Source organism: Somniosus microcephalus, chromosome 2 (genome assembly GCF_052327205.1).
Source record: "Somniosus microcephalus isolate GS21.2 chromosome 2, FLI_Smic_1.0, whole genome shotgun sequence".
Lineage (NCBI taxonomy): Eukaryota > Metazoa > Chordata > Chondrichthyes > Squaliformes > Somniosidae > Somniosus > Somniosus microcephalus.
The window spans coordinates 17,166,603-17,193,943 of record NC_140988.1 but is presented as its reverse complement, the minus strand read 5'-3'; the positions used below and the strand labels follow the sequence as shown (position 1 = coordinate 17,193,943).

The window sequence follows — 27,341 nt, the reverse complement described above, 5'->3', positions numbered from 1 at the left end:
ACACACGCCCACCCAGCTTTGTGTCGTCTGCAAACTTGGAGATATTACATCTAGTTCCCTCGTCTAGATCATTTATAATATATATATATATATATATTGTGAATAGCTGAGGTCCTAGGACCGATCCCTGCGGTACCCCACTAGTCACTGCCTGCCACTCGGAAAAAGAGCCGTTTATTCCAACTCTTTGTTTCCTGTCTGCCAACTAGTTCTTTATCCAAGTCAGTACCTTGCCCTCAATCCCATGTGCCTGTAGTTTTGTATCTACCTACTGACCCGAGGAATCAGACTTGTCAGTAGCTCAATGTAGGGTGCGTCCAGTGCATGTTATGATGTCACGGTGTCGAATTAGGGGTATTCCCTCAGTTCCAGGTGTTGAGTTGGAGCCAGAACAGCTTTATTCCACTGCCAGGCCAACACCTTGGCTGGGTCTTGGATAAGGCGGTGCACCCATCTGAGAGTGACTGTTGTTGGCTCCATAGCTTATGGCTTGCCAGATCTGGATGTTAATGTGAGTCCTATGTGATTGAATAAGAAAGCATTACATCCTGAGCCTGTCAAAGTATTTCAACTAAAAGGAAGCAAACTAGGCTAATCAATTAAGTTCAGTATCATCCAGTATTATTGCTACTGCACCCTTTCGAAACTGTAGTATTTTGGAGGGACAAAGATGGCTATGCGAACTGAAATTCTAGAGATTTCATTCCATTTAAGGCCTTAAGCTACTGTAAAAGCATTCTGATTCTCCAGTAGGTGATAGAAAACACAATACAGGAAACTTTTTTTTATCCGGCACCGACGTGGTGCCGGTTCATCAAAAATTCCAGATAACCGAGAGCTATAGTAAAAGATACGGAGAGCTGAGAGCTCCGTATAAAGCAACAAACCCTGTTGCTTAGCAACAGGTGCAGAACAATGGCAGATTTCCTTCCCTAAAGGACATTAGTGAACCAGATGGGTTTTTGCAACATGGTATCATGGTCGCCATTACTAAGACTAACATTTAATTCCAGAATTAAATTGAATTGAATTTAAATTCCACCAGGTGCCGTGGTGGGATTTTGAACCCATATCCTCAGAACATTTGACTGAGCCTCTGGCTTACTAGTCTAGTGACATAACCACTACACCTCCGCTGACAAGCCCACGAAAAGTCTCTGGGCAACTGCACGCGAGGTGAATGGCGAAAGCCGTTCCTTCCCCGCTCAGAGCAAAATCCAGGCCATTCTGTAAAAACCCGCGGTAGCGTTGGGCCTTTTAATAATGTGTCAGTCACCCACAAAGGATGAGCATTATCAACTCCAGCTTTAGTCTTCCTTTGACAATTCATTTTTCTTCATTTGTTGTTGCTGCATAAAGTATCAAGGTCTAGTTAACGGGTTTGGCATCATGTAGATCTTTAAAAGCAATTTTTTGTACCAATTAGACAAGAATTTCAGCACTTTGTTTAACATCTTGGGGTCCTGTTCTTCTTCACGTACAGAAAGACTGGTGGTCGTTACAGAGCATTATGAGAGGAGTCTGGAAGATCTATTAAAGGAAAGAAAGCCTACCAGGTAATATTTTAAAACTCATATACTATTTACTTCTTATCTAGGAACATTCTCCCATTGCACCCACTGGCATCGTTTTTACAAAATAATAGTAATATGTGGCCGTTCAGAAAAGTCTCTGATTGTTTTGATTCACTTTTATTGACTAGTTTTGTATTCAGTGGACCCTTCATTTATAGAGTTAACGGGAATCAATTAGAACAATGTTGGGCCAGAATTTACTGGCGCCGGTTCGTTAGACTTGCCGGTGCCCAGTTAATTTCCATAATCTTTTGCACTGGAAGTTGCTGCAAGTGGGAGATCAAAATGGTGCAGCACCCTCTACAGGACATCTGGGATCTGTGTGAACAGGGCAAGCAACTGTGTATCCCATTAACCAATCAGATTGAAGAATTGTTAATAAACAACGCAGAATCTGAACCAGGAAGTGTCAGTTAAGAATGGTGAATTCAATATCCAATCAAGTACAGAAGCAAAATAAAGCGAGGGGATGAAAGATTAAGAGTGAGGGGGGGGGGGGGTGGAAAATTGAAGGAATGACACTCCACACTTGTAAAAAATTAATTTTCAGTGCTAGAGAGGTGGTTTGGCAGTAACTAAGGCTTATCACGCTGTTTAAAAAGGGTACTTAGATTGAAATGGTCAAGTCTTAACTTTCTGTGGCATTTTAAGCTCTTATCTGCCACGCAAGTGCAGGAACTTCACGCCGCTCAATGCATTGGAACGGTGAGTCAGACCAGCGAGATGCCGTTTTCGCGCGGCACATCTCGAACAGCAATTTCCGGATTGTTGCGTTTAACCACGCGTCGGCCCTCGCCTGAAGTTGCTGTGCTGTTTGTGCCTAAATAACGGGGAGCACCGTTAGTCTCACCGTTACTTTGGCAGTAAATTCTGACCCGTTGTCTTCCTGGGAGGTGAACTGATAGCCAGAGTCGGGATTTTATATTTCAGCTTGAGCTGACTCCTGTAATGTATGTGATTTGTGCGCGCTATATCTTCCATTATTTTTGCAGGTTACTTTTTTAAACTGTTACTTACTATCATCGCATGTACCTTGTTATTATCAGATATAAAAGGTGCAGTTATCGGCCTTTACATTTTGAATGAAAAAGATCACATTTTTGGTTCATTGTGCCCAGTCAAATTGTAATGGCTAACACATTCCCTGATAATACTCTGTTTCCCACTGTATTAATATTGGGTCAAAAGAATGGTTCCACTTGTTGTAGAGGTAGAAAAGCCTGATCACGCACGATATCAGGAAGCAACTTCTCTCCAAAAGCTTCGGAAACACTTTTTTGAGAGAGAGATTCTGAAATGCTTCCCCTTCACAGCCCAAAAAGATACTTTTGCCAGGTAGATGTGTTCTTAAGACGTTTTGTGCAAAGTCTCACATATCAATATCCCAAAGGCCTGGGATGTTAACGTGATGCAATTTAACAGCCTGCTGCGTAGCCCAAAATCGCTGTATAAAGGTTACTCCTTGTTATAACTCTAGGATAAGTATAGTCAATGCCTGAGATTCCTTTGAAGCGAAGCACCATTACCATCACGTGGTTAATCAAAATACCTGTTTGCCAGCCTGTCAATGATTCCAGGTCAGAAAGTCCTCTCAACGGTGCTCTTGTAGCCCATTGCCTCTGGACGACACATCTAAAGATGCTTTTATTATTTGCTGCTTTTGAAGTTCGGGTTGTGGAAGAAGAGCATCTGTCACCGACCTCCTCCCCACCCCACCCTTGTTTACATGTGTGAAAAGGTGAGTTAAAGATTCCTCCATTGGGATTAGGGTACCAGTTTGACCAACCTGAACTACAGAAGCAATGTGAAACCACCCAAGTCTCCAGTATTAGTGGGGAATAAAATGTACCTGGCAGGCATGATGCAGGGTCGTTGGCTAAAACTCACGAGAGGTTATCAGTGGTGGTAATTTTATAGGTTCAATGTCTGCTCGAAGACCCTACCTCTGTGCTGTAACGCAAATGAGGCGACAGGAAGAGCACGTTTAAGGAGCGTTTCTTTCCCTGCAGCAGAGCTGATGCAGACTGATACCTGGGATGGCAGGAATGACGTATGAGGAGAGATTGGGTCGATTGGGCTTATACTCGCTGGAGTTTAGAAGAATGAGAGGGGATCGCATTGAAACTTATAAAATTCTAACAGGACTAGACAGACTAGATGCAGGAAGGATGTTCCCGATGGCGGGGAGTCCAGAACCAGGGGGCACAGTCAGGATAAGAGGTAAGCCATTTAGGACAGCGATGAGGAGGAATTTCTTCACCCAGAGAGTGGTGAACCTGTGGAATTCTCTACCACAGAAGGCAGTTGAGGCCAATTCATTAAATATATTCAAGAAGGAGTTAGATATATTTCTTAAGGCTAAAGGGATATGGGAAGAAGGCAGGGACAGGGTACTGAGTTTGGATGATCAGCCATGATCTCATTGAATGGCGGAGTAGGCTCGAGGGGCCGAATGGCCTACTCCTGCTCCTATCTTCTATGTTTCTATGTGCATCTACGTAGATGGCTGCTAGCGCCGGCCGTAGCATGGCGGAGCGCTGTGCCCATCTGTACAGGCCAGCAGTGTCACGTCCATCTCTATGTACCAGTATCAGCCATGGCATGGTGGAGCGTTCTACCCACCCGTACGATCCGGCAATGCCGCGTCCGTCTTTGTGCACCAGCTGCCAGCATCGGCTGTGTGCAGGTGAAGTTCTGTCCACCCGTACAGTCCGACAGGTGCCGATTTCGCCTGTATGTACCAGCCCCAGCACCGGCCATGGGCAGGTGACGTTCTGTCCACCCGCATGGTCCGACAATGCCATGCCCGCCTGTATGTACCAGCCCCGGCTGTGTGCAGGTGAGGTTCTGTCCACCCATACGGTCCGGCAGATGCCGCGTCCGTCTGTATGCACCAGCTGCCAGCACTGGCCATGGGTAGGTGACGTTCTGTCCACCCGCATGGTTCGACAATGCCAGTCCGCCCAGCAATCAAGGAAAGCCTGCAGCCAGAAAACAAGTGACTTTTAAGCGACTGCACTTGTGCAGCTTTTTGAGTTGCCTCCAGTGCCATGGCATCTCCTATTTAAAGCCGTTCTGTATAATATGAACTCCTCAATAACTCTGCATCTTTGACCAGCTGAGACCCCCCCCGCCCCCAGGGACTGGTCCTAGAATGTATGTCATTCAGTTCATAATGTAAATGATGTTTAATGAAAGGATTTACAGTGGAATGCCTGTGTTTGCATGTGACATAAATTTCTGCAGATGTAGGGAAGAGACAGACACCATGCAAATGACTGCAGTTATGAATGGTAAATGTGGAACTTTTGTTGATCAGTGGGAGGTAATGGATATCTGTGCCAGAAGTAGCCAATATGATTTCAAAGTGAAGAGTACATCAAATAAAGTGCAGCAGGGAGATAAAGTGTTTAATGAAACACAGTAGGCTAAGGGAGTACAAAGAGTGGGCAATATTATTAAATTCCTTCCAGTTATAATAAACACCTTCTGAAAGTGGCTGTTTTTGATTTATTTTCCGACGCTGTGTTGCTTTAAAGCATTTTGACTGGTGGGATATTTACTTCAGTCTACAAAGTATGTTTGAATAAAAAATGAGCGAATATCCTGCTTGAACTTCAGTTTAGAAACTTAAATTCAATAAGTCTGTGTTTTGGAAAAAAAAATCACTAAACTTACACAGAAAATTAGTTGTTTAATGTCAAAAGGCGGCTAGAAATTTCCCTCGGATAGGCCTGTTCTTCTGTCTGGCGCTCGAGTTGAAAATTTTACCTGGGTCAGGGTGCTGCTGATTTCCACATGAATGTGTGTTTGTGTGAGTGAGATAAATCGGAAAGAAAAGAAAGAAAGACTTGTATTTCTATAGCACTGCTCACGGCCTCAGAAAGTCCCAAAGCGGTTTGCAGCCAATGAAAAGATGTACTTGCGCTCGAGGCGGTTCAGAGAAGGTTCACTCGGTTGATTCCGGAGATGAGGGGGTTGACTTATGAGGAAAGGTTGAGTAGGTTGGGACTCTACTCATTGGCGTTCAGAAGAATGAGAGGCGATCTTATCGAAACATAGAAGATTGTGAGGGGGCTTGATCGGGTGGATGCGGTGAGGATGTTTCCACTGATGGGTGAGACTAGAACTAGGGGGCATAATCTTAGAATAAGGGGCTGCCCTTTCAAAACTGAGATGAGGAGAAACTTCTTCACTCAGAGGGTAGTAAATCTATGGAATTTGCTACCCCAGAGAGCTGTGGAAGCTGCGACAGTAAATAAATTTAAAATGGAGATAGACAGTTTCCTAGCAGATAAGGGAATTAGGGGTTACGGGGAGCGGGCAGGGAAGTGGACGTGAGTCTAGATTCGGATCAGCCATGATCCTATTGAATGGCGGAGCAGGCCCGAGGGGCCGTAAGGCCTACTCCTGCTCCTACTTCTTATGTTCTTATGTAAGTAATTTTGAAGTGTAGTCACTTGTAATGTAGGAAACGCGGCAGCCAATTTACGCACAGCAAACTTTCACAAATAGCAATGTGATAATGACCAAATAATCTGTTTTTTGATGATGTTGATTGAGGGATAAATATTGGCCAAGACACCGGAGAGAACTCGCCTGCTTCTCTTCAGAATAGTGCCGCGGGATCTTTTACATTCACCTGTGAGGGCAGACGGGGCCTCAGTTTAATATCTCGTCTGAAAGACCGCACCTCCGACAGTGCTGCACTGGCAGTGTCGGCCTAGATTTTTGTGCTCGATTCTCTGGAGTGGGGCTTGAACCCACAACCTTCAGGCTCAGAGGCGAGAGTGCTGCCCACTGAGCCACGGCTGACACTAAAATCATGGGAATTGTATATTTCATCCAGCTCTTGTGGGTCTGCCATACCTGGATATACTGCGACAGGCTGTCAGAAAACTCTCAGATAACCACTGCGAGGGATGAGCAGCGGAAAAAGAAACTTCAGAAAAGAAAAAGGTGCCTGGGTGGGGCAGTGCTGCAGCACAAACTGCCTCAGCAAGAGCGACAGGTCCATCGTGGACAGGACATAGGAATATACAGGACCACTGCAGTGCATCTGGTCACTGCCAGTGAGCAAAAGACATTTTCAAAAAACTGGGATACATGAGGTTTTTTGGGAAGGACTAATGTTACTTTCGTGTTAAACAAGTAGTATAATTATAGTACTATATCTGTGAAATCTATCTTTTATTACGAATAAGATGTTGGCTAAAGTTTATACTACTGTATTACTGCAATGTGCTACCTATAAACCGCGGTAAGGTGTCAACCATGGCTTAGTGGTAGCACACTCGCCTAAGTTAGAAGGTTGTGGGTTAAAAGTCTCGCTCCAGAGACTTGCGCACAAAATCTAGACTGGCACTCCAGTGTGGTACTGAGGGAGTGCTGCACTGTCGGAGGTGCCGTCTTTCAGATGAGACATTAAACTGAGGCCCCGTCTGCCCCCCTCAGGTGGATGTAAAAGATCCTGTGGCACTCTTTCAAAGAAGAGCAGGGGAGTTCTCCCCGATGTTCTGGCCAATATTTATCCCTCAACCTTAAAAAAAAAAAAAAAAAGAAACAGAAAATCTGGTTATCATCTTGTGGTGTGCAAATTGGCTGCCATGTTTCCTACATTACAAAAGTGACTACACTTCAAAAGCACTTCAATGGCTGTAAAGCGCTTTGGGACAATCTGAAGTGGTGAAAGTCGCTATATAAATGCAAGCATTTAAATGTTATACTCCAGGTTCAGGACTAATCGGGGTTAACGTTATAAAATGTTATTCTAACTTGCACTCCCTGGTTTAGACTTTGCGCTGCTCATTTAAGAATTCTTCAATCTGATTGGTTAAGAAGATACACAGTTGCTTCATACAGGTCCCAGCTCCCCTGTAGAAGGCGCTGCACCAAATGGATTTCCAATTACCCCATGTTCCAGTGCAAAATGTAATGATTCGCCGCTGACCGCAAATTCCAGACCATTAAATATACATGCACACAATTGCACTGGTTTGGACACGTTTGGTTAATGTTTGGAAAAATCTTTTGTCTAAACATAGCTTTCTATAGGATCATCAAACTGGAGCAAGTAAAATTGTAATCTTTGGAAAAAGTAAGAAATGTAAAATATGCCCTGAGACACACAATCGTAGATAAACAAGGAATAGTGTGTGAGTGGTGAGCAGATATGTTAATGATAACTGGAAATCAAAGGTTTTGATTATCTCTCTCTCTCCCTTTCGCTCTCCCCTGCCACCTTTGATCAATCGGGCTAATACTGTTTGCTATAGACGTGCCTGTGTGTGATTAGCAGTCCTTAAGATGGCTGATTAATCCCTGGCGTACAATACTCCAGACAGTTGTGTGAAAGACTGATCATAACACTTGATGTCACACTGTGTTCTGTGTAAATGCATATGTTGTTAATGATTCCTCTGCTTTTCTCCAGAAAATTTGGCTGTGGTGTGTGTGTGTTTTAAATATATTTTATCTTGCTATTTCTTACCAATGCTTCACAATTAACGATGCTGCTGTGTTCAATGGTGTACTCGCACTCCATCTGGTGGTAATATTGTGTAACTGCACTTGTTGCAATGGCCATGTAAAAAAAAATTAAACCTGCAAAAAAAATTAACGCTGTAATCAGAGGCGATGGACCACATGCCAAAGTTATGAACCCTGTAGGAGAAGGTATGAAAAACTTTTCCTCCTGGAAAAGTATATGAAATTGTGTATAAATATGCACATTTTCTTGTGTTTTATGAAAATGTTTTCATTTTTTTTTACAAGTTTTTTCATCTTCATTTCAAGCTTGCCTTTTCCCCATGTGAGAGCCCCAATCTTTGATTTGCTCTCACTAACATTATTAAGAAGTTAGAATTTTTAAGAGCTTACCCACTTCCTGGTTTGCCTGTTCTCTGTGAGAATTCTGCGTTTTTGATTGGCTGCTCAGGCAGCTTGCTGACGTCACGGCAGCTCGCACAAGGGGATCCCCACTATATACTGCGTTGATTTGAATCGAATGTCAGAAAAGCCGAAGTTCTCGACTCTGGGATCGCGAGATCCTTACGCGAAGTGTATTTCGAGGCCAGAGGCGAACGCCTTTGCTTCACCACTGACCGCAAATTCCGGGCTATTGTGTAATGGCTTTGAGAAACGTGTTGGGGAGGTGTGGAGAAACTGATAGAATTGCAGAGGGCCATATAGTAAAACTAAGTGATTCGAACATCAGTAGTGCCCTGTCAAGTTGGAAGTAGTTTATAAATATGCTCCTGCTTCTGTTGCTTAATCTAAAGCGGACGGATTTTGCATTAGTTAGTGCAGCTTGTAATTCTTCAGTGACAATATCTGTGATAGTTGAGTGCTTGACTCTCACTAAGTACAAGTACCAGGGCTGCTGATTATCCAGACTCCCTTAACTCGTGCTCGGTGAGTGTTCTCGTTTTTATGTCACGGCTAGTATATTCTTCAGGGTATCATTTAGAAGTTTAGGGGTTTGGTCTCCGCAGTGGGGAAATCTGCTTTGCATTTTCCCCACTTGGATCGTGTTTCCACTGCATCACCTAGCCCCACAACAAAACCATGATAGTACTGACAGTATATAATCTCTGCACATGGGAATACATGGAGAGTACACTTTAGGGGTATGGTAGCATAGTGGTTATGTTACTGGACTAGTAATCCAGAGGCCTGGACTAATGATCTGGAGATATGAGTTCAAATCCAACCACAATAAATCAAATAAATCTGGAATAAAAAGCTACAGTCACTGTCATAAATCGTGCCATTCATGTAGAAATGACTTATGAAATATACTGGGCGGCCTGCTGGTGGCGCTGTCCAGGGAGAGTATAAATACTCGGGCACGGGCCCAGCTTGCTCAGGGACATTTTGTAAACAGGAACTAGTGAAGGATAACTAGACTTCCTTGTTGTGAAACAGTCGATTAAAGCCTTGTTTAATACTCTGACCAAGTGCCTAGTAGTTTTCTTACGTCAGTCACCATCTGGTTCACTCATGGAAAACCAGGAAATCTGCTGTCCCTTACCCGGTCTGGCCTATATGTGACTCCAGACCCACAGCAATGTGGTTGACTCTTAACTGCCCTCTGAAATGGCCGAGCAAGCCACTCAGTTGTATAAGGTGACCCACCACCACCTTCTCGCAAGGCAATAAATGCTGGCGCTGCCAATCACGCCACATCCCCTCAATGTATTAAAAAAATATATTTATAACAACGTCCAACAGGTTGAATGCTGGTATGAAGAGATTTCACAATGTCTCTGCCATTCGGCCCAACACGTCTATGCTGGTGTTTATACTCCACACTAACCTCTACCCATTCGAATTACTTCTTCCCTCCCTGCCCCCGTATCCCTCTATTCCCTTCTCCCTCATGTATACATCGAGCCTCCCCTTAAGTGCATTCAGCCACGCCAATGCAGCAGCGAGTCCCACATTCTCACCACTCTCTGTGTAAAGAAATTCCTCCTGAATTCTTTATTTGATCTGTTGGTGACTACGTTTATATTTATGCCTCCTTGTTCTTGACTCACCCACAACTGGAAGCAGTTTTGCCCCATCCACCCTGACGTAAGAAAACTACTAGGCACTTGGTCTAAGCGTTAAACAAAGCTTTAATCAACTGTTTTACAACATGGAGGTCTAGTTGTGTCCTTCACTAGTCCCTGGTAAGAATGTCCTGCGCAAGCTGGGCCCGTGCCCGAGTATTTATACTCTCCCTGGACAGCGCCACCCGTAGGCCGCTCAGTATTATTTCATAAGTCTTTCTTTCATGAATGACTGATTCATGTCACACCCTATCGAACATTAATGGTTGGCCTTCACAGTAACTGTTAAGTTGACATGACATCAGCTGTTGCCCAGTACAGTTAAAGTATCTTACAGAAAATTAATTACATTTTCTTCAGTAACTTGTCAGACTTTGAGCAGTGACGGAGAGTCCAGTTTCAGTCTCTTTACAAATTAAGTTCTCGGCACTTTATAGGATGCCCATACTAAGGAATGAAATAACTGTTTGAAACCCTTCAATGTGTGTGTTCTCTTGAGCTGAAGAATCTAAATGTTCCCCATCTCCCAAACCAGGAACACAGGATATAAATGCCATCTTGAGGCAAGAAGCCCAACTGGCAGAGATACTTGCAGCTCCTTAAATGATTTATTTTAACTAGTTGTGAATTTATAAATCCAGCTAAAGATTGGAGAAAAAAGACGTTTTTGAAAATGTAATTATACTACTTTTGACTCTTTTTCTAAATATCTTTCAGCCCTGGAAGGGTGTTACAAATAGCCTTCGAGGTGTTAGAAGGGCTGGAATATATGAACAAACACAGGCTGGTTCACCGAGCGCTTGCACCACACAATATTCTTCTGGATTGTGAGGTAAGGCAATCTCCTTTTATGTAGAATATAGTGCTTCATAAACTTGTAGTATATCCAGTATTAGTTATTGATTGAAAGATGAACTCTTTAATGCTCAGTTGGAGCTACTAATGACCAGCATACTTGTGGCTGATGGTTTGATGTTAGTTAATGTAATGAAAAGGAAATTGTGTTCCATTACCTCTTTGGAACTATCCACGGCTGGACAGCAGGTTCTGGAGCTGTCCGTGGCTGGACAGCAGGTTCTGGAACGATCCACGGCTGGGCAGCAGGTTCTGGAACGATCCACGGCCGGGCAGCAGGTTCTGGAACGATCCACGGCTGGGCAGCAGGCTCTGGAACTATCCACGGCTGGACAGCAGGTTCTGGAACTATCCACGGCTGGACAGCAGGTTCTAGGGTGCCTTGAGGCTCAGGAACAAATGCTTGACTGGCTGGACCTGGAATGGCCTGAATCCAGAGAGTGAGATCTGATGCAGCCCAAGGTGGCAGGTTAGGGTGGCAGTTACAGGCAGTGCCCAAGGTTTAGATGAACAACATTATTAAGTTTCGCCCTTGAAGATGTTCAATTGGATTGCAGAAAATGGCGCTTGAGCGACAAGTGGATGGGCCCAATTATTTTTATACATCAATTTTTTTCCCCCTTATTCCCAACAGGTACTATATCGAGGCCCAATGAGTGTTAAATGACTTGAGTAGACTATTTCTTTCCCTACAAATGTGAATGACAAATTCGGAAGTATATTATGCAGACCTGGATCTAACCAATCCTAGAAGCGCTTGTAACGGTAGTACACTATTAAGAGCAGAATCAGTCCTTTGCATTGAATACTTCTTATCTGCTAAAGGGGATAATCTAGTTGATGCCAAGTCATGTCCGGTAGTAGGTAGCTCCATGCCACGGACAGGTAGCTCCATGCCACGGACAGGTAGCTCCATGCCACGGACAGGTAGCTCCATGCCACGGACAGGTAGCTCCATGCCACGGACAGGTAGCTCCATGCCACGGACAGATTGTTGGTTTCATTTCTTGGTTAAAAGGTTTTGGACAGGTGATTTGGTTTATATTCCGTCTAGTATTCAGGCAGAGCACTTGGTTTTAATAAGTTTTTTTTTTATGATTACAGGGTCACATTAAGTTGGCTAAGTTTGGTCTGTATCACATGACTGGTTACAATGCTGATGTTGACTTCCCTATTGGGTAAGGACTCACCGAGAACTCGGAAGAATGTGACTGGTGTCGTGAGTGCGTCTGTAATTGGAGCAGTACAGACTTTTTTTTTTCTTTTGAGAGTGAAAGGAATGAAGGAATTCTGTTTCAGCAGCGTCGACAACAAAATGTTGAATTAGGTGTCAGCTGTGGCTCAGTTGGCAGCATTCTCGCCTCTGAGTCAGAATGGTTGTCCGGTCCCATTCCAGAGATTTGAGCACATAATCCAGGCTGACATTTAAGTGCAGTGCTGAGGGAGCGCTGCACTGTCGGAGGCGGCGTCTTTCGGATGAGACGTTAAACCGAAGCCCCGTCTGTCCCCTCAAGTGGACCTAAAAGATCCCACGGCCACTATTTCAAAGAAGAGCAGGGAAGATCTCCCCAGTGTCCTGGGGCCAATATTTATCCCTCAACCAACATTATTCAAACAGATTATTTGGCCGTTATCTCATTTCTGTTTGTGTGAGCTTGCTGTGCGCAGATTGGTGGCCGCGTTTCCCACATTACGACGGTGACTACACGTCAACGGTACTTAATTGGCGGTAAAGTGCTTTGTGACGTCCTGAGGTTGTGAAAGGCGCTAGAAATGCAAGTCTTGAAATGAAATGCGAAAGGTATGGAAGAGGCTTTCAGCAGCAGGCGGGCTGAGGCGGGCGATAGATACACAGCCGGATTATTGCAAAGCCATCAGCTCCTGGCAATTGAGCCTGCAAATCACGTTGGGGTGAAATGTGTGCCTGAACCGGTGCACTACACACATCCTGCCAATGTTCACATTATTACTGAACATCTGGTTTAAGGTCATCACTGAGCACCTGGTCAAGGTGGGGCTAAATGGACCATGATCTGAAGAAAGGAATCCGACTCACTGTAATATAAAACGTCCGGGTATATAAAAAAAATACCTGCTCAGCGATTGGGCCAATTTGAAATAAATTTAACAAGCTGTTTACATTTGTAAGCAGCTGTTTTGACCCCGCTTAAATTAAAAAAAAAAAAAAAGCCTTTAGTGCCTTCGGGCTAGTGGGCTGCTAGCCGACCCTACCGGTGTAGTTAAGCTGTCGGCTAATGTGTATTTATGGGGTTGTGTTTAGGTATCCTTCGTACTTGGCACCCGAGGTCATTGCCCAGGGAATGGTGAAGCCCACCGATCACACTCAGAGCGAGAGATCATCACCCTCAGGTCCCAAAGTCGATGTGTGGTCTCTTGGTGCGATACTCTTTGAACTTTGTGTGGTATGTTGCAGAACCAGCTCTTCTATCTGTATGTGAACTAATGGTACGGTGTGACGGAAAGAGTTTTACTGGTGCGGATTTTACACTAAACAGGAGTATTTAAACCTAATCGGTCACTGAGGCAGATAAAGGCATAAAATGACATACACTGCCCTGGTGCGTATTCTGGAAGGGGATACACGTGTTTTTTTAAGTTACTAATTTACTGATTTTTTTTCTTTGTTAAAGGGGAAGAACATTGTATCCAAAATAATCTTCCATTATTCGTCCAAAAACCCCCCACTTGAGAAACCAGCCTTTATCCCATGCACCCGCAGCCCTGACCGGTCTGGCAGGGCTGTGTGCAGCCAGCCAGCTGCTATTCAGCTGAGTGGGAATACCATCCTTTTGCCATTCTGGATGCTGATCTTGGTGCACAAATACAACCAAAAGAGGAGGTTGGGGGGGGGTGGGGTGGCGGTTGGTGGTGGTGGCTGAAAGGCAATTGGCATTTTGAATGGGGGAAGGGGGTGGGGAGAGACCCTCCATCAGAACACATTGGTGGGTGGAGGGTGGTTGGGGTCCGCCACTCCATGTTGAGCTGTTCTGTCTTCTTTCGGCGCTGGTCGACCCTCTGCACTTTTGCCAGCATTTTCTGTTCCAGTCTCAAACCTGGTTTGATTTCAAAAGCCAGGTAAGTTGTCTGGGCCAAACGGATGTTTCTGTGTATGAATTTCTATGAATTTCTATGTAATCCTGTGTAACACCATTAAAACAACTGGTCATTTACCTCAATGCACTTTGTGGGAACCTTGCAGTGTGCAAATTGGCGACCAGACAACGACAGTGACTGAACTTCAAAAGCGGTCTCCTCTACATTGGGGAGACCGAACGCAGATTGGGTGACCGCTTTGCGGAACACCTCCGTTCAGTCCGTAAGGATGACCGTGAGCTTCCGGTCGCCTGTCATTTTAATTCACCGCCCAATTCCCACTCAGACCTCACTGTACTCGGGCTCTTGCATTGTTCCACGGAAGCTCAGTGTAAGCTCGAGGAACAGCACCTCATCTTCCGATTAGGCACTTTACAGCCTATCGAGTTCAACAATTTCAGATCATAACCTCAGCCCCTATTACATTTTTACTTATATTTTTTATCCACCTCTGTGTTTTGGCCCTTTCCCCCCCCCCCCTTTTTTTCCTCTCCCACATGGCAGCTGTCTCCCATTCTGCCAGCGCATTTCACACCTAACCTAGAGCCGTCTTTTGTCTCCACTAGTCCTATCACCATCTCGTCTCGTTTTGAATACCTCTTAATGGCTCTTCACTTCTCTTTTGTTCTCTCCCAGCCCCCATACTGGCCTTTTAATCTATTTCATTTCCTGTGCTTCTTCAGTCTTGACAAAGGGTTGTGACCCGAAACGTTGACTCTATTTTCTCTCCACGGATGTTGCCTGGCCTGCTGAGTTTTTCCAGCATTTTCTGTTATTTCGGATTTCCAGCATCTGCAGTATTTTGCTATCGTTCAAAAGTATCTCATTGGCTTTAGGACACCCTGAGGATGTGAAAGGCGATAAATAAATGCAAGTTTGCTCTTTCTGTTTCAGAGGCATAGAGTGAAATCTGATTCCAGTTCAACTGCGGAACAGTGTTGCTGGCACAGAATTAGGATAATACAATTTGCAGATGGGAAGTTTCTTCAAGGGGGCAAAAAAGAACATTTTTATCTTGGCAATATATACAGATAGAAACATTTTTTTTTTTCCTTTGCCAAAAGTTAATCTCTTGTCTCGAGGTATCAGAACTGTCTCCCGTATCTAATGATCCAAGAGGAAAATAAATACACATTTAATTCATAAAACATTTGGAGTACTTGCAATCATCATCCTTTGCTCATTAGTTTCGTTTTGTTAACCCCCTCATGTAACCATGGTGACAGAATTGAGGCTTGGATGTAGATTATAGAAAAGGATTCTGAACAAATGCCAAATTACAGTCAAAAACAATAACAATATGAAACAGAAGCCTTTACTCTTAAAAGAAAGTAACCGAGACAACTGAACAGCCATGTGGTAAAGATTACAGACAATTAGTGATGGAAACAGTCGTGACATGGATGATATATTCTAACCACATGTGGTATACCAGCCCAAGACGGTTGGGTCTGAGGTTTGTCAATGCTACAGTCACTATCTCTCCTCTGTTTTCTGCATTTTTTTGATAATTGCTATTGTATATTTTTTTTAATTGTATACACATTAATGCTAAGAACATAAAAAATAGGAGCAGGAGTCGGCCGTTCGGCCCCTCGAGCCTGCTCCGCCATTCAATAAGATCATGGCTGATCTTTGACCTCGGCTCCACTTTCCCGCCCGATCCCCATATCCCTTGATTCCCCCTAGAGTCCAAAAATCTATCGATCTCAGCCTTGAATATACTCAACGACTCAGCATGTACAGCCCTCTGGGGCAGAGAATTCCAGAGTCACAACCCTCCTGAGTGAAGAAATTCCTCCTCATCTTGGTCTTAAATGGCCGACCCCTTATCCTGAGGCTATGCCCCTTAGTTCTAGACTCTCCAGCCAGGAGAAACAACCTCTCAGCATCTACCCTGTCAATCTCCCTCAGAATCTTATATGTTTCAATGAAATCACCTCTCATTCTTCTAAACCCCAGAGAGTATAGGCCCAATCTACTCAATCTCTCCTCATAGGACAACCCTCTCATTTCCCCCCCCCCCCCCCCCACAGGGCTTTTTAATGAAGTTGCTGCACGGGAGCAAGCTGTTCATCTTCTTATCCCAGTGCTGGCTCTTCAACTGGAGTTACCTACTGCAATACAAAAGCAAAATACTACGGATGCTAGAAATCATCAATTCTGATGAAAGGGTCATCAAGCTGACTCGTTAACTTTGTTTCTCTCTCCACAGATGCTGCCTGACGTGCTGAGTATTTCCAGCATTTTCTGTTTTTATGACCTACTCTTAACACCATTTCCCCTGCCCTTTCCCAATGTACTTTTGTATCCTTTCCCTTTCAAATACTTATCCAATCCCCTAATGTATCACGATATAGTTATGAAGGGTCAAATATTGTGCATTAATGGTCTTTGCCTCAATAGCCACTTCTGGTAAAGCGTTTCCTACTAGCCCTTTCAATGAAACATTTCTTCTAACCCCTCCCTCCCTTTGTTCTTCCACTGATCATTTGGAATCTATGCCCCTATGTTACCAATTCTTCAAATAATGGAAATGACTTTCTTCTGTTTATCATTGCTCTACCTCTAGATCTCCATTCCCTCTGTCTGTCTGACAACAAGTCTTGGATGAACTGCAATTTCCTTCAGTTAAACATTGTGAAGACTGAAGCCACTGTCTTCATACTCTTGCCACCGATTCCATCCCCCTCCCCAGCTACTGTCTCCAGCTGAACCAGACTATTGGCAGCCTATTCAACCCCGTGGTGAGCTTACGACCCCATATCTTTTCCAACACTAAGACCACCTACTTCCACCTTAGTAGCATCGCCTGTCTCTGATCCTGCCTCAGCCCATCTGCCGCTGAAATCCTTGTTGTCCAATTCGCACTCCTTTTCAATGCTCTCCTGGTTGGTCATCCATCCTCCATGATTATCAGCTCATCCAAAACTCTGCTGCCCTTACCCTATCCTGCAGCAAGTCCCACTCACCCCGTCACCCTTGTCCTCGCTGACCTGCATTGGCTCCCGATCCCACAACCTCTTCAATTTAAAATTGTTATCCTCGTATTTAAATCCCTTCATGGCCCCACCCCTCCCTATCTCTAACTTCCTCCAACTGTACAAACCTTCTGCCCTCTTTTTCCCCCCCCCCCCCCCGCACCCCCCACCAAAACCTCTCTGTTCCTCCTACTCTGGCCTTTCGTGCATCCATGCCTCCCTTTGCCGCACCATTGGTGGTCGTGCTGTTTGATGCCTAGGCTCCATGCTCTGTAATTCCCTCCATAAACCCCTTCACCTCCCACTCCTCCTATGACCCTTCCTAAAATCCACCTCTTTGATCAAGCTTTTAGTAACCGCTCCTTCCTAAAATCCACCTCTGATCAAGCTTTTAGTAACTGCTCCTAATATCCCCTTCTTTGCTTATCATTTATTAATTTCTAATTGTTTCTGTGACCGTGGGATGTTTTTCTGTGTTAAAGGTGCTATATAAATGAAAGTTGATGTTTACCCTCTCAGAACCTTTCATAATCTCGAAAACCTCTGTTGGATTCTTGCTTAACCTTCTCTGATCGAGGAAAATAAAATGCACAATATTTGACCCTTTCTTCATAACTACAGGTAGACTATCCTTTATCCGAACTTCCGAAAACCTCTAAAAACCGAAAGTTTTTTCGTTCAGCGTAAGTCGTGCGCACGACATGACCAGAGTGGCGCACGACTTACGCTGAGCAGGGCAGAGGGTCACAGAGTTCCCTCCTGGGTAGGAGATTGCAGGCCGAGCCGGGCAGTGTGAAGGAGGTACCGGGAGAGTGACCCCAACAATACAGCGGCCAGTCCGATAGCTGCAGCAGCCCGTCCGATATTCTTTTCTCCCCCCGACCCGACCCGCGGCCCGTCCGATATTCTTTTATTCTTTTCTCCCCCACCCCCCGACCCGACCTGACCCCCGACCCGTCCGATATTCTTTTCTCCCGACCCGAACCGCGGCCTGTCCGATATTCTTTTCTTCCCCCCCCCCCCCCGACCTGAACCGCGGCCCGTCTGATATTCTTTTCTCCCCCTCCCCCCCCCCCCCCGCCACCCGACCTGATTTGCGGGCCAGCTTAGTGGGAGTCAGCCGATATCCGGCTTTCCAGAGAAGCAGGAAGGGGAATGAGACACGGAACAGTCGCAAGAGGTAGCCTGAACTTTTAAAATTTATATTAAATACAAATTTCCCAGTCTTATAATAATACCTTCTGAAATCTGAAAAATTCCAAAAACCGAAACTCAGCTGGTCCCAAGGCTTTCGGATAAGGGATAGTGTACCTGTATAACCGCATTCCTAGTACTGTACTGTTCCAATGGATCTTTTCTGTATCCTTTCCAAGGCCTTAATATCTTTCCTATGATGGAGTGCCTAGAATTTGTATAAATTCAACATCACTTCCTTGCTTTTGTATTCAACGTGCTTTTGTTTTCAGTGCCCCTATTTATAAAATGCAGAATGCCATTTGCCTTTTTCAAGGCCTTTTCTACCTGCAATGCCACCTTCAAATGCAGCTGCACCCCCGAGATCTCTCTTTCCCTCCAATCTTAAAATAGGTTATATTTTCTTTCTTTTCCCAAATGTATTACACACTAGTTGATCCTCCCATAGCATTACACACAGGAGACAAGACCAAGTGTCGCGTTCAGGCGAAGAGTGGTTAGACAGCAGGGAATAATTGGATCCGGGTCTGCATATGCAATTTAGTCCCCATTTATTCTGTCGTACATTCTGTCCTTATTTTTATATTAAATTGTAAATTCCTATGTCCATATTTATACTGGGAACTATGTAAACTTGTCACGCTGAAATTGCACCCTCCCGTCGGGAGAAGCTGCCGTGTCACCACGGGTGGGATAGTGCGATTAGTGTGTCATCAAGTTTACATAAGTAGTTTCCATTATTTTTGAAAAAAGTTGACTGGAAGTGTGCACAGACAAAGATTTTGTAATATGTTATAAATTTCTCTGCATTAAACTGCATCTGCCTATCCTGCTAATATGCCTGTTTCTATCAAAGTCTCCTGCATTCTGCCCTGACAATTTGCTATACTTGCTATGGCCAATGAAATCAAACCATGTGTGTGGTGCAACACTAGCAATAAATTAAAATGAATCAACCGGGAGTCCATGTTAGAGAAAAAAAAACTATTGGCTGAACCTCTTTGTCTTTATCAACTGGACAGTTCTATCCAGATGTCTTGTATTTAACAAATCTACTGAAAATGGATTCCAAGACCGGACGCACTGAAAAACCCGATTGCTTATTTGTTTTATTCAGGGTCATAAACTGCTCCAGAACGTGGACATTTCTGAAAGGCTAAAATTTATCCTAAATCTAGGTAAGCTGCTTTTTGTGATACTTTGTGTTGATGATGATTGTGTTTCTCTAGCCTGTACTTATTCCTGGTTTGTTTTGCAGATTGCGTGGATGACATCTTGACCGTAATATCAGAAGAGCACGGCTGCTTAGAGATTACCATGGTTTGCTATTCACTTTACTTTTTGTAATGATGGCAACCTAAATATTGATGTATGTTTTTGTTTAGCTAATTGTACAATGTCATGACGACAGTGTCATAAAATGATGGAGAGACTGGACCTCAGTCCAATATTCCTAATTGTTTTTTCCTCTAGGGTTCTTCTTCTCCTGCCTCCTCCCCTTCCTGCCACGTAGTCATGCCACCTTTCATTTCTCCCCTCATGGGTATTTTGTCTCCCCCCAGTCCATATCCCAACTATTCACCACTCCTTTGCCTTCCTACTCCTGCCACTGTCCTAGGTGTGAATCCCTCTTGTATCAGCCCACAGCTACCTTTGTGCCTCTTTTGGCATTCTCCAAAAGGCCCTTTGAAGCACCCGTCGCTTTCTCCTTTCAAGGAGCGCCCTAACCCCATCCTTCTCTCTACCCCAACTATCCTGCCTGGTGCACCTTGACTTTCAAAAGGCTTTCAACAAAGTTCCACGTGAAAGGCTATTAAACTCAAAGTTCTGGAGATTCGGGATGTCTTGGGAAGGGTTTAGAAACTTACTGAAGGGTAGCAAACCAGGAGTACATATTTAGAGGAGATACGTTGGAGTGGGGAGCCTCAGGGCTTTACTGTTGGGAGTACTGCTGTTTGTATAATTTACATAAATAGATTCAGAAACTCATGCAAAATGGTCAAATTTGTAGATGATACCAGACTAGCAGAGGCAATAGAATTGGAAGAGGAAGCTCAGAAATTACAGGATGAGTTGGATAAGATATGTATTTGGGCAGAATAAATTTTAATGCAGACAAATGTAAACTTTTTCCAGAGGTAGGGAAAAATAGTTGACAAATGCACACCATGAATGCGTTGGAAATGGCTAAGGATGAAGGTGAAAGAGACCTAGGAGTTTTTGTAGACTCAACGTTAAACATGTCCAACCAATGCAGAGCAGCAGTCAACAATGCTTTGAGAGATCCTGAGGCACTATATAAACACAAGTTCGTTCGTTCTTCCTGTTTTCATGGGGTGAAAATGTAACCATTCCAGAGTGCGAAAATGGCAAAAGTCATTAATGCAATTAAAACGATCCTCACGTTTCTTTCACGGAACGGATTTGGGAATGAATTATGTTTAAGTGTTGCGTTTTAAAAAGCCACAGGCTGTATAGTTAGTGAGGCAGATGAGGTGTTATTGGGCCAGGCGTTGAAGATGCGTGTTAAACAGATGGGTGCTAATGCGGCTCACTCTCTACTTCAAACTGAGACAGTGAGAGTCAACCAACTCTTCCCAAACTCAGTAAGCCAGGAGGGACCCTATTCATTTAGAGAATAGCAGAGATATTTTTTGAAACTCACACCCCGAGTAAAGCTAGCTGGTGTTATTAACAGAACAATTGGTGAATCACTGAACGGGGAGGAAGTCACAGGGACAGCCCGCCCACTTGCTGAAACGCAGGGAAAAAGACAAAGTGACAGATAGGAAATCGGTCAAGTTTTTAAAACCGGAGCCTGCTAGGTACAGGCCTTGGGCCTGGAGATGGAAGCTAAAGTGCAGGTGGTCAGCTGTTCTAGCTCAAAGCTGTCGAGAAAGAAAGGTAATTCAAAAACAAGTTGGTTAACCTACAAAAAAGGCAGGGCACTTGGCTTATTATTTTTCAAGGAGAGTATTGAAAATTGAGAGAAATAGGTGAGGTTTTGTTTACACCTGTTGCTCTATAGCACTTGCTGTTTGTAAAGTAAATCAGTTCGACAATCTGTACCTGCCCTTGTCTCACATAAGAAATAGGAACAGGAGTAGGCCCTTCGAGCCTGCTCTGCTATTTACTAAGATCATGGCTGATCTTTTCCCTCAACTCCACTTTCCCGCACATTCCCCATATCCCTTGATTCCCTTAGGGGTAGAGAATTCAAAAGATTCACCACCCTCTGAGTGAAGAAATTTCTCCTCATCTCAGTCCTAAATGGCCGACCCCTTATTCTGAGACTGTGGCTCCTAAAGTGTTTTTCAATCCACCTACTGAAAGACTGGAGAAAGAGACATGAGGTTAAGCATCAAAGACACGATACCCAGTTTAGATCGCAGGGGGTCCACACGATACCCAGTTTAGATCGCAGGGGGTCCATTGTTACACCCCCGGGTTACACCATTGTATAATAAGATATTGGGCCGTAGGGACGCATGCCTAAATGTAAGACACTGACGGCTCATGGGACTGACCAACACCACTATCTATACCCGAGAGTATATATCAGGGAGACCTGAAATTTGCAACAATGATAAATGTAGAAATGGCAAATTCTTATTTCTCCAATTCCATGAAATGAAGATACTGGCTTATTTATTTCCAAATATGGATTTGATTTGCCCTTTGTGTACCTGTTGGTAAATCTAACTGCTGTTCCATCTTGTCAAAGGATTTACCCAAAGATGTTCTAACGCTGTTGAAAAAATGCCTGACCTTCCATCCGTCCAAAAGGTAAGTGTCTTCACAGCTTCAAAGCAAATTTCAAAATGTTGAATCCAGATGAATTCTCTCAAAGCTAAAATAAAACGAGACTAGCTTTTCCACGATTATTCTCATTTGCTGTGCACATTTATCCTTGGGTAAATGTTTTTTTTTGTCGAATTGGTGCTCATCAAGGTGGGTGACTTTGGTGCTGGGAAAGAGGATGTTTTCCTATTCCGGGTACCCAGCATCCCAGGTCAGATGGTTAGTTGCAGTATGAAACGTCCTCTACTACTCTACCCGATTGTGAGCCTTGGCTACAATCTTCGAAGAGCATCTCGTTGCTGCACCAGATATTTTCCATTTCCCACACAGGTTCCCTCTCTCTAAAGTGAGACGAGCAATTGGGGACGGCTTTACTCTGTGCCGTTCAGAGCTAGTTTGAATGTACGCAATTCGTATCTTGCAGAAATGGTCTCTTCTAATGTTTATGAATTTGAATGCAAATAATTTTCAGAGGATGGCGGCTGAATTGCAAGTCACCTCTTCTCGACTTTTTCCAATGTCTCTGATCAGCCACAGGTGGAACCTGGAAAGACGGGCCCTTCAAATTTTGATTGCTTTTTTGTCCCCTCCAGTCGGCATTTCTCTATCCAGGCTGAGATCAGGGTTACCCTACGTGGTAAATTGTGGGACGAGAACTCCCAGTCAGTGAAGCCACGTACTACTCCAAAGTGGGATCAACAAAAGTACTTTTTAAAGTTTGTCTGCTGCTTAATTTATTGTAGCACTTTTATAAAATGTCCATCTACGGTGGAAGATTCTCCAAACTATACCTTCCCTCGGCTAATGAAATACTTGGGTGAGAGAACTGCCCATCACCAGTGTTATCATTCACTTATTGTGTTCCTGTTGGGAGTAATGTCGATGTGTTTTGGAATCTGTTTGTATGGTAGGCCCACTCCAGCTGAACTGCTGCAAGACAGTTTATTCAGTGAAGTTTCTGCTTTGTACAAACCATTCCGCAAACCTGACGGCCTCTTTTCATCCTCTCTGCGCTGTGCTGATCTAATCATCCCTGAGGACTTGGGGACATTCTGTAAAGGTAATGAAACTTTGGAAAGTATTTTTCTACCGAAGTTCTGTGTTGGCCAATTTGGGCGGTGTGTATTGGGATGCAACCAGAGACACCTGTAACACAGACGTATCTCAGAACTCTACTGCTGGGAGCACATAAAAAACGTTGAAGTTTTGTACTGGGTACCAAAACACTACCCACAATGTCAATGCATGCTTCAGTATCCCTGGTTCATTAAGTGTGGTTACAGCTGAAGGAAAACTTTGAGGCAGTGACTCTGTCTGGGTGAGAGCTCCACATTTTTGAAGTGCGTGTGCAGTAGTTCTTGCCTTCTTGACATAAACATAGCACTCTGGGTTAAGTGCCATTGACCCTTGCGGTGCTGCTCCAGTTGCCTTGTAGAGCATTGACAGTCTGGTGACATCTCCATGTTGTTGTGGAAACTGGACTCCAGAACTGAACAGATCACCCTTCTCAAGCACACTGCTTTACACAACTATGGACTGTACTGAAAGCAGGTTACTTTTCCCTGCAGCTGCCTAGCGGCATTCTGTCACTTAAGTTGGTGAGAGTAACAGGACTGATGTTTCCTGAGCATACCTCCATTTGTATCAAGTTCTCTAGTCATGCTTACCACTCCATTGCCCAGAGTAGATGGGATGTGATTCTCAAGCCAAGGTGCTGCGTATTTGTAACTGAACAGCGTCTACAGCATTATACTCCACCTTTCTTCATCACAGTATTAGCCTGGTCTTACTAGGAAAGTTGATGCCCAAGGGGGAAGAAAAGTTGAGGGTGGACTTTTTATTCAAAATACTTTCCCCATTCTGTATTGAAAATAATAGACTTGTTTTGTTTGATGCTTTCTTGCAAACGTCAGGTTTATTGTCAGTACAGAGACTTTTGAGATAAAAACAGAAAATGCTGGAAATATTCAGCAGGTCGGGCAGCATCTTTGGAGAGACGGAGATAGGGTTAACACTTCAGGTCGTGACCTTTCATCACCAGTTCTGAGGAAATTCAGCACGGTGGCATAGTGGTTAGCACTGTTGCCTCACAGCGCCAGGGACCTGGGTTCGAATCTGGCCTCGGGTGACTGTCTGTGTGGAGTTTGCACATTCTCCCCGTGTTTGCGTGGGTTTCCTCCGGGTGCTCCGGTTTCCTCCCACAGTCTAAAGATGTGCGGGTTAGGTTGATTGGCTATGATAAATTGACCCTTAGTGTTAGGGGGATTAAATACGTGGGGTTACGGGCCGAAATGGCCTCTATCTGCACTGTGGGGTTTCTGTGATTTCTGTGATCTGTGAAAAAGGAGGCATTTGATACTAAATGGAGTGGAGAAGGTTAATCCCGAGCACTATTTGAAGTTGTAGGTTTGTGAAAGGATAAGCTAGATGAGCCAAACATGCTATTGTATGCCACAGCAAGTAACCAATCAATGATGGATAAGGTACGTCGTAGAATCTTACAGCACAGAAGGAGGCCATTCGGCCATCGTGCCTGTGCCAGCTCTTTGAAAGAAATATCCAACTAGTCCCACTACCCTGCTCTTTCCTCATAGCCCTGCAGCTTTTTGTCCAATTCCCTTTTGAAAGTTACTATTGAATCTGTTTCCACCACCCTTTCAGACGGTGCATTCCAGATCGTAACAACTCGCTGCATAAAAAGATCTCTCCTCATCTGCACTCTTTTTTTTGTTGCCAATGATCTAAAATCTGTGTCTTCTGGTTAGCGACACTCCCGCCAGTGAAATTGTATGGTTGAGTAGGCTTTCTTTTAGAATTTTGAATGATGTAATTTTACAGAACCTTTCCAAAAGTGACTAAGTGCATTGAGCAGAGCCCATCGCAGGGAAAACCGCACATGGTCTGTGGAAGGGACAGGCTTCGTGAGATCAATGGTATTCTTTTTTTCTTTGTGCTTTCTCGTGTTCTTAAATTGGCATTCTCGGTTGGAGAAGCTGCCGAAACATCGGAACAGGAGTAGGCCATTTAAGCCCCTCAGACCTGTTCCGCCATTAAATTAGATAATGGCATCTTAACTCCATCTACCCACCTTGGTTCCGTAACCCACAATACGCTTGCCTAACAAAAATCTACCCATCTCGGGTTTAAAATTTTCCTTTGATCCAGCCTCAACAGCTTTTTGAAGGAGAGAGTTCCAGATTTCCACCACCCTTTGTGTGAAGCAGTGCTTTCTGACATCACCCCTGAACGGCCTGGCTCTAATTTTAAGGTTATGCCTCCTTGTTCTGGACTCTCCTATCAGAGGAAATAGTTTCTATCTACCTTATCCTTTATTCATCTTAAACACCTAAATTAGATCACCCCTTAATCTTCTATACTCGAGGGGAAATGAGCTTAGTCTATGTCACCTGTCCTCACAATATAACCCTTTCAACCCAGGCATCTATCCATCTCGAGGTTAAAGTGAGTAACGGAAACGTCACACTGCCCAAAGTTCCCTCCAAAATCCGAGCTTCATGGTTAACTCTTCATATTGTGGAAATCTTTATTGCTGTTACTGTAGAATGCAGAATTATATCTAAGTAGTTTCTGTCATCAGCAATTTTGAGCATATGGTGATTGAAATAGTGGCAAATGAGGGAATTGTACACGATGGTTGTATAGAAATTTAAACTATCAAATTGGTAAGACTTGCAATCGACAGATTTCCCTCAGGTGCAGTATTATTTACCCTTTTGGTTTTTTCCTGAAGGTGAAGGTGAAGACTATCTTTCGGAAAGATCTGTCGATGAAGTCTATTATCTGTGGTGTTTGGCCGGAGGGGACTTGGAGAAGGAACTTACAATCAAAGGAATCATTCGCTCCAAACCGCCAATTTGCACGTTGTCAAAGTAAGTCAACAGATCGCTCCTGCATTACCAAGTCGTGTTTGTCAGTTAAGCGCTCTTTTTATACTACGGCAGAAACTGATCTGGCAATCACTGGTGAGGTGCGTCATTTGGTCAGTGTGATTCTGCAGAGAAGATTCCCTTTTATTTTGCCCCTTTCCGTAGACTATTGAGTTGGGATGATTATGTAAACCAAACTGAGTAGTTTGTCCTTTTTTATTTCCAAAAGCCCTTTCCAATCAATTTAGAATAATAACAGAAAATGCTGGAAATACTCAGCAGGTCAGGCAGCATCTGTGGAGAGAGAAACTTAGGGTTAATGTTTCAGGCCGATGAGCTTTCGATGGCCCAGTTCTGACTGCAGTTTGATGATGAACCGATGATCACCAACTGGTTCTTTAATCTGATGGTTTAAGTAATCCTCACACGAACAAGTAGCCAAGGTAAAGAAATTCTGCTATTTAAAAAAAAAAAAAAAAAAAAAAAATCAAATGCGCCTTGCTGGTATGTCCAGTGACTTTTGAAATACTGTCTATAATTTAAAAATTGAGAAAGAATGCAGGAGACTTTGGTAGGACATAGGCACAGGAGTAGAATGGGCAATTAGCTGGCTGGTGCCATTCAGTGGATATAAATTTATAATGGCCCGGATTTTACAGTGGATAATGACGGCGAAACTGCCAGCATTCGCCGTCATTACCTCTCTGAAACCGACCGCAACTTCAGGATTTAGCGCATGCGCATCTAAACACGGAAATCCTGAAGTTGCGGTCAGTCATTCACTGCTCCGACACTGGCTGCGCTGTGGCCTCCCCCCATAGCCGGCAATCAATGAAGTCAGTGGAACTAGCGAAAACATGGGCTTTTCTGCGCTAATATCTCTATTAAATACCCCATTAAATGTTAAACCTTGTTGGAATAGGTGTAACTGGGGTTTTATCAACGTATTGACTGCTAAACAACCAGTCTGGCCCTGAAAAACTAATTTTTATATTTGTGGAGTTTCAAATTTCTCCATTTTGATGAAAATCTTGAACAAACTTGAAAACAGTTTTTTTAATGATATTTCAGCTTCCACCTTATCCCCATGTGAAAGTCCCAATCTTTATTTTGCTCTCTGTAAAAGGTCCGGATAAAAGCTGCTTTTCATTTCCTGGTTTGCTGTCTGTGAGAATTCTTCAATATGATTGGCTCTTTAGACAGCTTGTTAACGTCACTGCAGCTCTTTGCTGGGAATTCCCATTACAGAGCGCTGCAATCAATTGCACTTCGAGAAAGGCAAACTTTTTGCCACAGAGATCGCGAGATCTCTGTGGGCATCTCTCTTTGAGGCTAGCGGCGAACGCCTTCGCTTCGCCGCTGACCGCAAATTACGGGCCA

The 27,341-nt window shown here is 44.0% G+C and overlaps 1 protein-coding gene across 7 annotated transcripts in view; it reads left to right on the top strand.

Annotated features, from left to right (window-relative positions):
- Window positions 1-27,341, top strand: part of tbck (TBC1 domain containing kinase) — a 223,106-nt gene that overhangs the window by 24,711 nt on the left and 171,054 nt on the right. For all 7 annotated transcript variants that reach the window (XM_086006990.1, XM_086006962.1, XM_086006942.1 and 4 more), the window contains exons 3-11: window positions 1,484-1,556; window positions 10,847-10,961; window positions 12,089-12,162; window positions 13,266-13,407; window positions 19,391-19,451; window positions 19,532-19,593; window positions 21,998-22,059; window positions 22,986-23,134; window positions 25,826-25,964. In XM_086006990.1, the coding sequence (XP_085863116.1) occupies window positions 1,484-1,556; window positions 10,847-10,961; window positions 12,089-12,162; window positions 13,266-13,407; window positions 19,391-19,451; window positions 19,532-19,593; window positions 21,998-22,059; window positions 22,986-23,134; window positions 25,826-25,964 (877 nt within the window). The remainder of the gene's footprint in view (window positions 1-1,483; window positions 1,557-10,846; window positions 10,962-12,088; window positions 12,163-13,265; window positions 13,408-19,390; window positions 19,452-19,531; window positions 19,594-21,997; window positions 22,060-22,985; window positions 23,135-25,825; window positions 25,965-27,341) is intronic.